The sequence below is a fragment of the Hemiscyllium ocellatum genome, chromosome 4 (genome assembly GCF_020745735.1).
Source record: "Hemiscyllium ocellatum isolate sHemOce1 chromosome 4, sHemOce1.pat.X.cur, whole genome shotgun sequence".
Taxonomy (NCBI): Eukaryota; Metazoa; Chordata; class Chondrichthyes; order Orectolobiformes; family Hemiscylliidae; genus Hemiscyllium; species Hemiscyllium ocellatum.
The window spans coordinates 30,642,103-30,659,110 of record NC_083404.1 but is presented as its reverse complement, the minus strand read 5'-3'; the positions used below and the strand labels follow the sequence as shown (position 1 = coordinate 30,659,110).

Sequence of the window (17,008 nt, the reverse complement as noted above, 5' to 3'; positions counted from 1 at the left end):
TGTGAACGGAAGATTTTTCTGGATAAATATGCCACTCCCCTAATTTTAGTAGTAAAGGATGAAAATAATACCCAGACATAACCCCCCTGTTGTAGCTTCAGGTGTTCCCCATCATCAAGATGGGTTTCCTGCAACAAAGCCATATCAACCTTTTCCCTCTTAAGGCTAGAAAGCACATTGTCCTTTTAATAGGTGTATGACTTCCCTTGATGTTCCAGATGCACCATTTAATAAGACACTTAGCCATATCTTCTTTCAGAGACCCTTGAACCCCTGGGTGGGAAAACCCTGCTTACAAAGCGCCAAGCACAAGTAAATAGAGACTCAAAGAATTATATGTACAAAAGCTACTCTATCATAACTACAAACAATATTACTACCAAAAACTACAAAGAAAACCAACTATAAAACCCTGAACAGAAGACTCTTCCCCCTGCCCATAGGGGCACTCATGCTACCCATTCCCTCCTTCACAGCTCCTTCAAACTCAGACTGTGCACCAGCCTTAGGCGAGAAAAAAATAAGGAGATGATCCTTAAATCAACAGAAAAAAGACAAAGTAAGGATGAACACTCCATCCACCCCTGGCTTCATGTCACCCCTACTTGTGACTAAAAGAGAAAGATAGCAAACAGAAAAAAGGGGAGACAACAAAGAATATCCACAAAATTTCCCATTATAAAATCCAGGTATAAAAAAAGGAACAACATATTCCAAGTTTTTTTCCCAAAAAAGAAATTATTAGGGAGAAAGAAAGAAATAAAATGAAAGGAAAATATGGGGAAACAATGAAAAGAGGACGAACATTAACCGCATTCTTCAGGCCAATCCATCTATTTTAAAGTGTCTACAAAGATTTTAGCTTTATCCGCCGGGTCAAATGTATAAACCGAGTCCTCATGGCTGAAACGGAGCACTGTGGGGTACCTCACGGAGTTCTGGTTCCCAGGTTCATCAGCCTCTTTAACTTCATTGAAGGACTTCCTCTTTCAAATTACAGCTGCAGAGAAATCCTGGAAAAACATGATTTTTGACCTCTTGTATAGCAGCGCCTGCTGATCTTTTCCCAGCAATCTAGAGGCATCTACTACTTTTTGCTTGTGCCCAGATGAGTAGAAGTGCACTAGGACCGGGTAGGGGCACTGCACTGGCCCTGACCTGTGCACTGTAACCTGATAAGCTGTTTCAATCTGCAGCCTGCTAGACTTGATCTGAACGCCCAAAAACTTCAGCAGCCAACTTTCAAAGAAGCTGACTGGTTGCTCACCTTCCTCGAGCCCAACAATTCGAAGATTTATCCTCTGACCTCCATTTTTGAGGTCGATATGACCTCACAGGGCCTGCAACCTTTGCTCCAGCACCTGGATCTGACTGCATGAGGACTCCATCACTGCTTCAGAGGCCTTGGTTCGACCCTTCAGATGCTCCCCGAGGCCCTGGATCTCCTGCTCATGCTTCTGCAGCATGGATGCGATGGGTTGGACTTGAGCATGAATTCCCCCACAGATCTCCTCAATTGCAACCTTCAAGGTAAGTCTCTCCATCGTCGCAGCCAATTCCTTGAAGTCTGCCATGTCCTCGGGAGGTTCAGGAGAGGCTGCTGCTCCTGTGGTCTCTGGCATGCTAGGTGCTGTAGGGGAGTGTCCTCCCTGCTGCTGTTTGCTTGCTCCTTTTCCCTTTGGCATCCTTCCCCCTCCTAAATATTAACAAGTATGTGTTCTATAAGGTTTTAAACTCATAATTGTTCCACATAAGTTGGCCAGGGATGGCAAAAAACACCAATATGCCTTGACTGTTAGGCAGAGCAACAGTTCTACAGAATCGCCACCATCTTGTCGAGTCCCTAGCTTTTATTTTGAAATGTCCCCTTAGCATCAGTGACATACCCTAAATATTTGATGGAAGATTTAAAAATTCATATTTGTCTTTATTCACTCTTGGGTCATAATCTTCAAGACTCTGTATAGCAGCATTGAAATTGTGGAGATTCCCTTTGTCGTTTTTCCTATGACTAAAATATCATCCAGATAACACTGGACTCCTTCGAATACACTCAAAATCTGATGCACTGGCATGTTCAAATACCATAGATGCAGATATGATTCTAATGGAAGTTTTTGTATTTGAATAGTCTTCTACATGTTACAATGGTGAAATATTTGAGACTTGGAATCTGCAATCTTCTGGAGAGAGGCTTGACTACGTTCAATTTTACTAAAAATGTGTACTGAAAAGCTGATCCTGAGCTAGTCCAGCAGCACATGGTATCAGATTATTGTGACTTTAAAATCATCATAGTTGCATACCAATCAATCTTTTTTACATCACTGGTACTACAAGTGTGGCCCAAACACACACATTTCCAGGTTCAAGGGCCATCATTTTGACTAGCCTCTTTAATTCTGCCTTGACCTTTCGTTTCATTGCACAAGACACTCAATGAACCTTGCAATATTTTACTCGATTCTCATCCTTGATTTTCAATTTGACAGAGATGTTTGCAACGATTCCTAAATCCCCACTGAAAACATTGGCATGTTTCTTTAGAATTTGTGATGGATCAGTCTCAGAATCTGACACACCATTTACTTCAGCCCAGTTACGTTTGGTTTTCTCCTTCCACGCTCTTCCCAATAAAGCTGGAAAATTCCTTTATCAATATGTAAAGAACAATTTTCAAGCAATTTTTCATATTAGTAAACATTTACATTCATACAACCCCTTAAAAGCACCATTTTACCTGCGTATGGGCTTTGAACAACTTTGAGAGCTGCAGTGCTACACACTTTATCAATGGATGCGCTTTTCTGTTGTCCACTTGCAATCTGAATGGTTTGCTATGCAGTAAGAGAGTGACCCAGTATTGGTTGGTGTTGGCAGCAATGATCAGTATGTTTAATAACTGCTCCTCTTCAGCCCCTTTTGTATTGTGCAGATTTTCTTCCTATCCATCAATTTCTGTACTTTTGTTCTTTTTTGTTCATGTTTCTTCCTTAAACACATCTGTTCAATGTGAATGCATTTAACTCCAAATTCTGCAGACAACTTCTTTATACCAGCAATGATAATTTTGAGTATGTGTTGGTGCTTGCCACTCAGTTGCCATTTGTGAACTCTCATACTCAAGCTTACCTGTTGAGCTTCCTTGACAGTTAGTTCCATGGACAATGCTATTTTCTATCTTTTTTTTAAATCTAGATAGATTTCTGTCAGTTATCTCTTCTAGATTCCTTCATATTTTAAACCATTTATCAGCCTGTCTCTGATAGGATTATTTAAGAAGTCTCCAAATTCACTGAATTCTGTTAACTGCTAACAGAGGGCGCTGCTGAGGAGGATTTAGGGAAGAGTTATCTCAGTCACTGACCAGGAGCGAGTATAAACGCGGCAAGGTATAGTGGAGTGGCCATTTTGAGAAGGGCACTTAAAATGCTGCTGGAGGTTTAAGTGTAGACTTAAATGAATATTAGGCTTGGGTGAGGAGGGCAATCAGCATAGAGGTAAGACAGTTGGAGCAGGAGCAAACTACTGCAGCTGCTGAAGACACAAGGGTAAAGGAGAAGTTGAAGAAAGTTTAACTGTGGAGTCACAGGCAGCAGGTGAATGAGTGACTGGTGGGTAGTTTTCTTCTCTATTTTCTCTTCTGCTTTGCTACTGTTGTTAAACTTAAGGGTTAAGTCATGGTAGGAGATCCCAGACCCATGTCATCCTCCTCCTGTGCGATGTGGGAATTCAGGGACCGTTCCGATGTCCCTGACTCCTTCATGTGTAAAAAGTGTATCCAGTTCTCTGACTGCTTGAAAGCTCTGGAGCTGCAGCTGGATTCACTTTGGACCATCCGTGAGGCTGAGGGAATCGGAGACAGCACATTCAGTAAGTTGGTCTCACACCACAGATAAAAATTACTGAGGAAGAAAGGAAATGGGTGACGAACAGACAAAGGAAGAGTAGGAAGTTAGTGCAGGGGTCCCTGCAGTCGTCTCCCTCCAAAATAGGTACACTGTTTTGGATAATTTTGGGGGAGATGGCTCACCAGAGGAAGACGGCAGCAGCTAGGTTCATGGCACAGTGGCTAGCTCTGCTGCGCAAGAGGGCAGGAAAAAGTGTGTCCAAGGAGCAGAAAAATCGATGTTTCGTGCAAAAATTTCCTGATGAATGTTTCCTGAAACCTTGATTTTCCTGTTCCTCAGATGCCGCCTGACCTGCTGTGCTTTTCCAGCACCATTCTAATCTTGACTCTAACCTCCAGCATCGGCAGTACCCATGTCTGCCAAAGAAAAAGAGTGGCTGAGCTATAGTGATAGGATATTCAATTGTAGGGGGAATTGATGGGTGTTTCTGCGGCCACAAATGAGAGTCCAGGATGGTACGTTGCCTTCCTTGTCAAGGATGTCTCAGAGCGGATATTCTTGGGTCTGTTGGCAGAGGGAAAGGAGCAGCCAGCTGTCGTGTTGCAAGCAGGCACCAACAATACATGTTAAATAAAAAATGGAATGAGGTTCTACAAGCTGAATTTAGAGAATAAGGAGTTAATCTAAAAAGTAGGACCTCAAAGATAGTAAACACGGGATTGCTACCAGTACTGCATGCTAGCCAGAGTAGGAATAGGACGGTTAAGATGAATACCTGGCTTGAAGGATGGTGCAAGAGGGAGGGATTCAAATTCCTGGGACATTGGAACCGGTTCTGGGGGAGGTGGGACCAGTATGAACCAGACGGCCTGCACCTGGGCAGCACTACAACCTGGCAACCAATGTCCTGGGGGAAAGTTTGTTAGTGCAGGAGTATGGGCACCAATACAGGAAGTTGGAGGGCAGTAAAGTGGGGACAAAAACAAACGACAGCAAAGGGAAAAATGAAGGTGGAAAGCAGAGAAATCAAAGACGAAAATCAAAAAGGGGCCCATTTCATAATGACTGTAAAAGGGCAATAAATGTCAAACAAAAAAGAGCCTGAAGGCTCTGTGTCTCAATGCAAGGAGCATTTATTATAATAAGGTTGATGAATTAACTGCACAAACAGTTATTAATGGACATGGTGTAACTGGAATCACAGAGACCTAGCTTCAGGGTGACCAAAGATGCGAATTCAACATCTGGGGTTATTCAATTTTCAGAAAAGGGAGGGGGTGGTGTTGCTGGTTAAGGAAGAAATTAACACAATAGTCAGGGAGGATATTAGAATGGATGATGTGGAATCAGCATGGGTAGTGTTGTGGAATACCAAAGGGAAAACCATATTAGTGAGAGTTATGTACAGACCACCAAACAGTAGTTGTGATGTCGGGGACAGCATCAAACAGGAAATTAGAGATGCATACAGTAAGGGTACAGCAGTTATTATGGGTGACTTCAATCTATATATTGATTGGACTAACCAAACTGGTATCAATGCAATGGAGGTGCATTTCTTGAAATGCATGAGGGATTGTTTCCTTGACCAATATGTTGAGGAACCAACTAGAAAGCAAGCCATCCCAGACTGGGTAGATCCTTTGGGGAAGAGTGACCATAATATGGTAGAATTCTTCATTAAAGTGGAGAGTGACACCATTCAATCTGAAACTAGGGTCCTGAACTTAAAAGGAAACTAACTTTAATGGTTTGAGGCGTGCATTGGCTAGGATAAACTGGCCAAGGATACTGGAGGGGTTGACAGTAGCAAAGAACATGTAAATAAACTTCAACAACTGTACGTCCCTGTCAGCCATAAGAATAAAACAGGGAACGAGCTCAACCAGGGCCAAAAAGGGAAATCAGAGCAGTGTTAAAGCCAAAAATGAGGCATATAAATTGGCCAGTAAAAAGCAATAAACCCAAAAACTGGGTGAAATTTAAAATTCTTCAGAGGAGGATAAAGGGAAAATAGAATATGCAAGTAAGCTTGTACAAAACATAAAACTGACTGCAAAAGTGTCTATAGATATGTGAAGAGAAAAAGACTGAAGACGACAAATGTAGGTCCCTTGCAGTTAGAATCAGGTGAATTCATAATGGACAACAAAGAGGTGGTAGACCAGTTTACCAAGGAGAGACCCAAGTAATCTTCAGGAAATGCTAGTGGATAGAGGGTCAAGAATGAAGGAGGAACTGAAAGAAATCCTTTTTAGTCAGGATTTGGAGATGCCGGTGTTGGACTGGGGTGTACAAAGTTAAAAATCACACAACACCAGATTATAGTCTAACAGGTTTAATTGGAAGCACTAGCTTTTGGAGCGCTGCTCCTTCATCGGGTGGTTGTGGAGCACTTGTGGAAGCTAGTGTTTCCAATTAAACCTGTTGGACTATAACCTGGTGTTGTGTGATTTTTAACTTTATTAGTCAGAAAATTATATTGGGGAAGTTGATGGGATTAAAACCCGTTAAGTCCCCAGGGCCTGATGCTCTGCATCCCAGATTACTCAAGGAAGTGGCCCTAGAGAAAGCAGATGTCTTGGTGATCATTTTTCAGCATTCTGTAGACTCTGGAAAAGTTCCAATGGATTGGAGGATAGCTAACTCCACTCTTTAAAAAAGGAGAAAGAGAAAACAGGGAATTATAGGACGGTTAGCCAGATATCAGTGGTAAGGAAATGTCGGAGTCAAATCATTAAGGATTTAATAACTGAAGGGAAATCATCTTGACAAATCTTTTACAATTTTTTAAGGATGCGAACAATAGAGTAGACAATGGTGAATCAGTAGATGTTGTGTATCTCAACTTCCAAAGGCTTTTAACAAGATTCCACATAAGAGATCAGGAAGGAATTAATAAAGCACGTGGCATCCATTGACATGGATAGAGAAGTGTTTGATAGACACGAAGCAGAGATTTGGAAGCAATGGACCTATTTCACAGTGGCGAACATTGATAAGTGGGGTACCGCAGGGTTTCAATGCTGGGACCCCAGATGTACATAACATATATTAACAATTTGGACAACAAAGGAGTTGAATGTAAAATCTCCAAATTTTCAGATGACTCTAAGCTTGGTGTCAGTGTGTGATGTGAGGAGGATGATAAGAGGCTGCAGGATGACTTAGACAGACTGGCTGAGTAGGCAAATACTTGGCAAATGCAGTATAATGTGAATAACTGTGAGGTTATCCACTTCGGTCACAAAAACAGAAAGGCAGATTATTATTGAATGGTGGCAGTTTAGGAAAAGGTGAAATGCGATGAGACCTGGGTGTCATAGTGGCACAGTCACCATAAGTTGGCATGCCAGTGCAGCAGGCGGTGAGGAAAGCCAATGACATCCTCGAATCTTCTCACTATGAAGGAAAGCATTACAGTAAGGATGTCTTGCTGCAGTTATACAGGGTCTTGGTAAGGCCATACCTTGCAGTTTTGGTCTCCTAGGCTGAGGAAGAACATTCTTGATATTCAGGGAATCTAGCAAAGGTTCATCAGACTGATTCCTGGGATGGCAGGACCGACATTTGAGGAAAGACTGGCTCGACTAGGCTTGTATTCGCTGGAATTAAAAAGAATGAAAGGGATCTGATAGAAACATTTCAACTCCTGATGGGACTAGACAGGAAGAATGTTCCCAATACTGGGGTCGTCCAGAACAAGGGGTCGCAGTCTAAGAGTAAAGGGTAAGCCATTCAGGATTGAGATGAGGAAGAATTCCTTCAATCAGAATTGCGAACCTGTAGAATTCTCTCCCACTGGAAGCTATTGGGGCCAATGCTTTAGATTTACTCAAGAGAGAGCTAGATGTGGCCCTTGCGGCTAAAGGATAAAAGGGTATGCGGAGAGGGCAGGAATGGGATACTGAGATGGCATGATCAGCCATGATCATATTGAATGGTGGTACAGGCTCAAAGGGCTGAATGGCCTGCCCTTGCACCTATTTTCTATGTTTCTATATTTCTTTAAAATTGATACAAGCTGGGAGATAGATTCACTATCATGTTGAATGTATTTGTGTAATCTGAACATTTCAGCAATTGGCAATAGTTTTTGTTAAAAAAATGTTTCAGCAGCATGGCTGTCTGTCTGGAGTTTACACATTGTCCCCATGTCTGCGTGGGTTTCCTCCAGGTGCTCTGGTTTCCGTCCACAGTCCAAAGATGTGCAGATTAGGTCAATTGGCCATGCTAAATTGCCCAGAGGGAGGCGTACGTTAGGTGCATTGGTCAGGGGCAAATATAGGATTGAGGAATGGGTCTGGGTGGGTTACTCTGAGGATCGGTGTGGACTTGTTGGGCCAAAGGGCCTGTTTCCACACAGTAGGGAATCTAATTTTATTTCTTTTTCACATGTTTTGGAAGCCTGCTTCTCTGGCTTTACCAAACTCTGCATAAGTTAAAAGGATTGCCCCATAACACATAGGAATGGAGGCCAACTATGTCTGCTTTAATTATGTCAGTTGAACAAAGTAAAGGAATCTTCCTGGGTTGGAGTTCCAGCTCTCTGTATTTTAATCAAATGATTATGCAGTGCCAACAGTTGCTGTCTTTAAATGGAAAGGGACTGCATAGCACAACATTTAGCAAACATTAGCACCACCTTACTTCTTCTCGATTTAAAAACAAGGAATTCCTGGAGCTGCCTGTTTTATCTGAGTTCATACTTCTCGTTACTCAGTGATCCTTCAGGGTGGAGCATGTGGCGGGCTTTTTCTGCACCATTCATCTCTGCAGGGTTCTTCTGAAATGTTTACCTCCCCCCCAGGTGAATTCACTTTCTTGAACTGACCAGGTGGATCTTGAAACAGTTTTTATCATCATTGTTAGTTTTCATTTGTGTTAAGTTCCAAGATGTTCCAGAAGGACAAAGTATTAAACTGCAGGATCTTTATTATGGAGGTTTTCACTCTAAGGCAGTAAGGTTGCACAAAGCTGTTTCCTGCTCAAACTCGTCAAGGACGTCATCATCATATCATGTGATCAGACTCAAAGTGCCAGACCACCGTATTTTCACAAATACACAATGCATTTAAACAGACCTGGCCCCATCTCCTACCTGAACTGCAATCATTGCAAGCTGGGCAAAAGGAGAAAGGGCCAATGATCAGTAATCCATAAGTAAATGGTGAAGCAGGATAGGTGATCACTGTCAAAGAAGGAAGCCTAGGGCTCCAAGGTTTCCTTGTGGAACCTAGAGACGTAATTGCAGTCCATCAGGCCCATAAAGAAAATATTAAAAGCAACAATCTACTTATCTTTTCAGCCCACTTATATGTTCGCTGTTCCTTTTTCCTGAACATCAAGGTAAAACCAGCACTGGGGCACCAAAGCAGACTGCTGAGAGTTCAATTATATCAGTCACATCAATAAAATAATGGAATGGCTCTGGGTGGAGGTTCCACCTCTCCATACTTTCATCTTGTGGTCACACTGTGCCTAAATGTCCCACCATTTTGTTTGACAAGGGATCGCATTACAGCTGTGCTGAGGGAGGATATTCCTGGAAATACATCCAGGGAAGTTAATTGGGTGGAACTGAGAAATAAGAAAGGGATGATCACCTTATTGGGATTGTATTATAGACCCCCCCCCCCCCCCCCCCAATAGTCAGAGGGAAATTGAGAAACAAACTTCTAAGGAGATCTCAGCTATCTGTAAGAATAATAGGGTTGTTATGGTAGGGGATTTTAACTTTCCAAACATCGACTGGGATTGCCATAGTGCTAAAGGTTTCGATAGAGAGGAACTTCTTAAGTGTGTACAAGACAATTTTCTGATTCAGTATGTGGATGTACCTACTAGAGAAGGTGCAAAACGTGACCTACTCTTGGAAAATAAGGCAGGGCAGTACACTAAGGTGTCAGTGGGGGAGCACTTTGGGGCCAGCGACCATAATTCTATTTGTTTTAAAATAGTGATAAAAGGATAGACCAGATCTAAAAGATTAAGTTCTAAATTGGAGAAAGGCCAATTTTAACGGTATTAGGCAAGAGCTTTCGAAAGCTGATTGGAGACAGATGTTCGCAGGTAAAGGGACAGCTGGAAAATGGGAAGCCTTCAGAAATGAGATAACAAGAATTCAGAGAAAGTATATTCCTGTTAGGGTGAAAGGGAAGGCTGGTGGGTATAGGGAATGCTAGATGACTAAAGAAATTGAGGGTTTGGTTAAGAAAAAGAATGAAGCATATGTCAGGTATAGACAGGATAGATCGAGTGAATCCTTAGAAGAGTATTAAGAAAATAGGAGTATACTTAAGAGGGAAATCAGGAGGACAAAAAGGGGACATGAGATGGCTTTGGCAAATAGAATTAAGGAGAATCCAAATGGTTTTTACAAATATATTAAGGACAAAAGGATAACTAGGGAGAGATTAGGGCCCCTCAAAGATCAACAAGGCGGCCTTTGTGTGGAGCCACAGAAAATGGGGAGATACTAAATGAATATTTTGCATTAGTATTTACTGTGGAAGAGGATATGGAAGATATAGACTGTTGGGATATAGATTGTGACATCTTTCAAAATGTCCAGATTACAGAGGAGGAAGTGCTGGATGTCTTGACACGGTTAAAGGTGGATAAATCCCCAGGACTTGATTAGGTGTACCCGAGAACTCTGTGGGAAGCTACAGAAGTGATTGCTGGGCCTCTTGCTGAGATATTTGTATCATCGATAGTCACAGGTGAGATGCCAGAAGACTGGAGGTTGGTAAATGTGGTGCCACTGTTTAAGAAGGGCGGTAAAGACAAGCCAGGGAACTATAGACCGGTGAGCCTGACCTCAGTGGTGGGCAAGTTGTTGGAGGGGATCCTGAGGGACAGGATGTACATGTATTTGGAAAGGCAAGGACTGATTAGGTATAGTCAACATGGCTTTGTGCGTGGGAAATCATGTTTCACAAACTTTTTTGAAGAAGTAACAAAGATGATTGTTGAGGGCACAGCAGTAGATGTGATCTATATGGACTTCAGTAAGGCGTTCGACAAGGTTCCCCACGGGAGACTGATTAGCAAGGTTAGATCTCATGGAATACAGGGAGAACTAGCCACTTAGATACAGAACTGGCTCAATGGTAGAAGACAGAGGTGGTGATGGAGGGTTGTTTTTCAGACTGGAGACCTGTGACCAGTGGAGTGCCGCAAGGATTGGTGCTGGGTCCTCTACATTTTGTCATTTACATAAATGAATTGGATGCGAGCATAAGAGGTACAGTTAATAAGTTTGCAGATGACACCAAAATTGGAGGTGTAGTGGACAGCGAAGAGGGTTACCTCAGATTATAACAGGATCTGGACCAGATGGGCCAATGGGCCGAGAAAAGGCAGATGGAGTTTAATTCAGATAAATGCAAGGTGCTGCATTTTGGAAAAGCAAATCTTAGCAGGATTTATACACTTAATGGTAAGGTCCTAGGGAGTGTTGCAGAACAAAGAGACCTTGGAGTGCAGGTTCATAGCTCCTTGAGCATGGAGTCGCAGGTAGATAGGATAGTGAAGAAGGCGTTTGGTATTCTTTCCTTTATTGGTCAGAGTATTGAGTACAGGAGTTGGGAGGTCATGTTGCGGCTGTACAGGACATTGGTTAGGCCACTGTTGGAACATTGCGTGCAGTTCTGGTCTCCTTCCTATCGGAGAGATGTTGTGAAACTTGAAAAGGTTCAGAAAAGATTTACAAGGATGTTGCCAGGGTTGGAGGATTTGAGCTACAGGGAGAGGCTGAATAGGCTAGGGCTGTTTTCCCTGAAGCGTCAGAGGCTGAGGAGTGCCTTATAGAGGTTTACAAAATTATGAGGGACATGGATAGGATAATTAGGCAAAGTATTTTCCCTGGGTCAGGAGTCCAGAACTAGAGAGCATAGGTTTAGGGTGAGAGGGGAAAGATATAAAAGAGACCTAAGGGGCAACTTATTCATGCAGAGAGTGGTACGTGTATGGAATGAGCTGCCAGAGGATGTGGAGGAGGCTGGGACAATTGCAACATTTAAGATGCATTTGGATGGGTATATGAATAGGAGAAGTTTGGAGGGTGCTGGTAGATGGGACTAGATTGGGTTGGGATATCTGGTCAGCACGGACGGGTTGGACCGAAGGGTCTGTTTCCATACTGTACATCTCTACGACTCTAAATGGGAAAGAAATTTGTAGTTCAATGAGGTTGTTGCTCTTCTGTTTGGTACAAAGCCTCACTGACAATCGACAGCACAACTGTTTTAATAGTGCATGGGGCAAGGCCTGCAGCAATTAACTAAGCAGTCAGAGCAAAGAAAAATATTTACACATCACAGCCTCTATTTGTGTACCATTTCATAAAATGTCCCAAGGTATTTGAAAAAAAATATGAATAATGTCTTGTACTCAAATGTTCCCGCATTAAGCTTTTAACACTGCAGAGCCTTCCATAATAATAGGGCAGTTACTTCGCTAAAATATGTATCATAACTCATAGTCAATGTCCATTACTAACCACTAACCTTGCACATAGAATATCAATAAGCTCTTTTCTGTTCTGAACACGGAGCTGGTTTGTCTTGAATCTGGGATCTTGACTGAGTGCAGGTAAGGTCAAAATCTAATGAACAATGAAAATAGTTAATTGATAAAGGTGGATGAAATTCTGTGCAATCTCAACTAAATGCAACAGCTACATTTTGTGATTATACTACAAACTAAAGAGTACATATGCACAATTTGTGCATCACATAGAACAGAAAGCCAGAGAGGTATTTAATGAGGTGACAGAGATTTAAAGCGTAGGCTGAAGAGCCAGTGGGAACCCCACATTCTCCCTCTTTCCATGAAGCTGCTTCAATAAAACACAATCAAATGTTTTGAGTGTCTTTGGAATAACTTTGTTTTTACTGAAACACATCTCTGTGGTTCTCGACAACTCCAACCCATTCAAAGTTTCACTCCTTAACACACCCTGTATTCCACCAAGTTCCATGCACCCTACGTTTTACCCTCACATTACTTGTGGATTCACTTTAGTTTTTCTGTATTCTTTCTGTCCTTGGTTTCCAATCACAGCATTGCTGGCAATGAACCTTTTGCAAATTGCAGCAGCCAAGTATCTGAGAAAGATAATTCCCATCCAAATTCTTTATCCATGGACAGATTTGGCAAAGGAAAAAAAGTGTCTAAAGAGTGATTGTGGTGGATCTTATTAAACAAGAGGCTATCGAACTTTAATTGGCCTTAGTCTAGAAACTGGTACTTTAAACCGAGGAAGAACTTTCTACTTGCTAGACAGAAGACATGGCTTTTTGATCAAGATTTCTCATCGAAGAGACAGAGAAGTTCCGGCATCAATCTAAGAACTGGTTCAATGATGGTGATAATATACCTGAATTTCTAAATAGCCAGATATTTTCAAGACAGAATCAGTGATGTCAATAACATTAATCATGTGCCAGATTCACTTCTCAGGGACTCCTTTCACCACTTTGCTCATGAAAAGGTGAAAGGAAATATGAGGAGTTCCACCAACCTACAGGACTATAATATAGGGTAGCAGAGAGACTGCTTTGAGTAACAGAAAGTGCTGTCCTGGCTGTCTGGGTGCTTTCACCAATCCCAATGGACAAAAAGGTGGTTCATTCAATAAAGTGCAGATGACTTAAAATTTACCTAAATTACACATTTTTTCCAATATAACAGACGAATCACCTGTAGTACTTTAGTAGGGGATCCTTGAAGAAGGGTTTATGCCTGAAACGTTGATTCTCCTGCTCCTTTGATGCTGCCTGACCTGCTGTGCTTTTCCAGCAACACATTTTTCAGTTCTGATCTCCAGCATCTGCAGTCCTCATTTTCTTCTATTTTTCATTATGGTCAAGTACGGAAATTATGGTTCAAAGTGAATTTGTGCTTGGTTGATGTTAAACTTGCTTGTGCTGTTTTTAACTTATCTACCTTAGTGTCACTAAGCTGTGAGCAGCTCCCATAAATTGGGGTTGGTTGACATATGCCTCTTGATATCTCATCTGGGCTGCAAAGGAACTAGGAGTGGGACGGTAAAGATCCGGTGGTCATGGTTCACGTGGGTACCAGCGACATAGATAAAACTAGGGCAGAGGTTCTGCTAAGGGAATATGAACAGTTAAGAGCAAAATTAAAAAGCAGAACCAAAAAGGTACCTGAGCCATGAGCTAACTGGCACAGGGTCAAAAAGATTAAGCAGGTAAATCTGTGGCTCAAAGATTGGTGTGGGAGAAATGGGTTCGAATTCATGGGTCATTGGTACCAGTACTGGGGAAGAAGGGATCTGTTCCAATGGGACGATCTTCACCTGCTGGGACCACAGTCTTAGTGAGTCACATAACTAAGGCTGTAGACAGGGCTTAAAATAAAAGGTGCCAATTGGGTGGGGTGGGGGGTCGGGGGTGTCATCAGTCATAGAAGAAATTAGAAGACCCAAATAAAAAGAGGTAGTAAGAGTGCAGAACTCAGAAGAGCCTATTAAAATCTCCTGCACAGACACAAATAGGAGAGAATATCTGGAAAGGGTTAGCAATCAAGCTTGAAATACACTGAACAAACGAATGACAAGGAAAAGAGGGACAGTTAATACAAGAGCAATATCTGAACGCATGTTCAGATATGTTCAGAACCTGTGACGCAGATTGAAATTGGCATGTATGACGTGGTGGGCATCATGGAGACATGGCTGTTAGGGAATCAGGATTGGGAGCTGAATATTCAAGGATATACATCCTATTGAAAAAATAGGCAAGTGGGGTTGTCCTATTAGTAAGAAATGAAATCAAATCATCAGTAAGAAACAAAGTAGGATCAGATGTTGCAGAATCTATGTGGGTAGAATTGAGCAACTGCAAAGATTTTAAAAAATCATAGTTGGAGTCATGTATAGGCCTACAAACAGTAGTTGGGAGCTGGGGCGCAAGATATGCCAGGAGATAGAAAAGATGTGGAGGAAAAGCAAAGTTACAGTGATCATGGGGAAATTTCAAGATACAGGTGGACTGGGAAAATCACATTTGCAGTGGTTTGCAAGAAAAGGAACTTGTGGAATGTTTACAGGATGGCTTTTTGGAGTATCTTGAGATGGACCCCACGAGAGAACAAGCAATACTGGATTTAGTGTTGTGCAATGATGCAGACTTGATACAGGAGATTAAGGTGAAGGAACTCTTAGGCAGTGATTATAACATGATCAAATTTACTTTGCAATTTGAGCAAGAGAAGATATAATCTGAGGCATGAGAGAGGAACTGGGTAGAATTGACTGGGAGAGGAACCCAGCAGGAAAGACAGTGGAACAGCAATGGAAGGAATTTCTGGGAGTAATTCAGTAGGCACAGCAGAGATTCACCCCAAAGAAAAAGCAGCACAGTACAGGGAGGATGAGGCAAACATAGCTGACTAGGGAAGTCGGGGACAGCATGTAAGTAGCCAAAAACAGTGGGAAGCCAGAGGATTGGGAAGCTGACAAAGACCAAAAGAGGGCAACAAAAAATAAATAAGGAGGGAGAAGATTAAATAGGTGGGTGAATTAGCCAGCAACATAAAGGAAGACTGTAAAGTTTCTTTAGATATGTAAAAGGCAGAACAGAAGCAAAAGTGGGCATTGGGCCACTGGAAAATGGCGCAGGAGAGATAATAGTGGGGAACAAAGAAATGGCTGAGGAGCTGAATAATTACTTGGCGTCAGTCTTCACAGTGGAAGATATGAGTAAGTTCCCAGAAATTCAAGGGAGTAAGGGAGCAGAGCTGTGTATGGTGGCCATCACCAAGGAGAAGGAAAAACTGAATTGTCTGAAGGTGGATAAATCACCTGGACCAGATGAAATACACCCTAGAGTTCTAAGAGAGATAGCTGACGAGGTAATGGAGGCATTAGTGGTGATCTTTCAGGAATCACTAGAATCAGGGAAGGTCCCAGAGGACTGAAAAATTGCTAATAGAGCACTCCTACTTAAAAAAAAGGAGTTTGGCAGAAGGAAGAAAATTACAGACCAATCAGCCTAATCCCGGTTATGGGTAAGATCCTGGAATCCATAGTCACAGATGAGATTTCTGAATACTTGGAAGTGCATGGGGAAATAGGGCATGGTTTCATCAAGGGGAGGTCATGCTTGACAAATCTGCTAGAATTCTTTGAGGAAGTAATGAGCAGATTAGATCAAGGAGAACCAATGGATGTTATCTACCTGAACTTCAAGAAGGCCTCTGACAAGGTGCCGCACAGGAGGATGATGAATAAGATAAAGGTCCATGGTGTTAGAGGCAAGGTGCTAGCATGGATAGAAGATTGGCTGTCAGGCAGAAACAGAGAGTGGAGATAAAAAGGTCATTCTCAAGGTGGCAGCTGGTGACAAATGGTGTTCTGCAAAGCTCAGTGTTGGGATCACAACTTTTCACTTTATAAATTAATGATCTATATGAAGGAACTGAGGGCATTCTGGCTAAGTTTGCAAATAACACAAAGGTAGATAGCCAGACAGGTAGCATTGAGGAGACGGGGAGGCTGCAGAAGGACTTGGACAGGTTAGGAGACTGGGCAAAGAAGTGGCAGATGGAGTACAACATAAGGAAGTGTGAGGTCATGCACCTTGGTAGGAAGAATAGAAACATGGACTGTTCACTAAATGGGGAGAAAATTCAGAAACCAGAAGTGCAAAGAGATTTGGGAGTTCTAGTCCAGGATTCTCCCAAGATAAACTTGCAGGTTGAGTTAGTAGTTAGGAAGGCAAATGTAATGATAGCATTTAATTCGAGAGGACTTGAAAATAAAAGCAGGGATGTATTTCTGAGGCTGTTGTCACAAAGCTGGTCCTTTTTTGCTAAAAGCTGCTCCTTTTCTCAAGGATACAGTGTCCTTAATTTTTTTTCAGAGGGGACATAAAACACTCCGGGCTCTGAAATAGCTGGGTTTCTTAAAAGGGTATAGAGAGGCCTTTTTGCTCATAGATAAACAGATGAGACTTTAGACCAAAGCTTTTATATTTAGAAGTGACCTGTATAATGAAAGGGGAGTGGCCAGTCCTGGAAACTGAAGTTAAGTTAAGCAGTTCAGTCCAGGACTAGTTAGGGAGTGCAGCAATGGACTGTGTGGAAACAGGCTGCTAAACTTTGTCTCCTTCTGCCCTTCTAAC

General features: G+C 42.2%; 1 protein-coding gene across 1 annotated transcript in view; it reads right to left on the bottom strand.

Moving 5' to 3' along the window:
- sugct (succinyl-CoA:glutarate-CoA transferase) overlaps positions 1–17,008 on the bottom strand; it is a 429,896-nt gene that overhangs the window by 274,839 nt on the left and 138,049 nt on the right. The window contains exon 11 of the mRNA XM_060824198.1: positions 12,365–12,462. Within this exon, the coding sequence (XP_060680181.1) occupies positions 12,365–12,462 (98 nt within the window). The remainder of the gene's footprint in view (positions 1–12,364; positions 12,463–17,008) is intronic.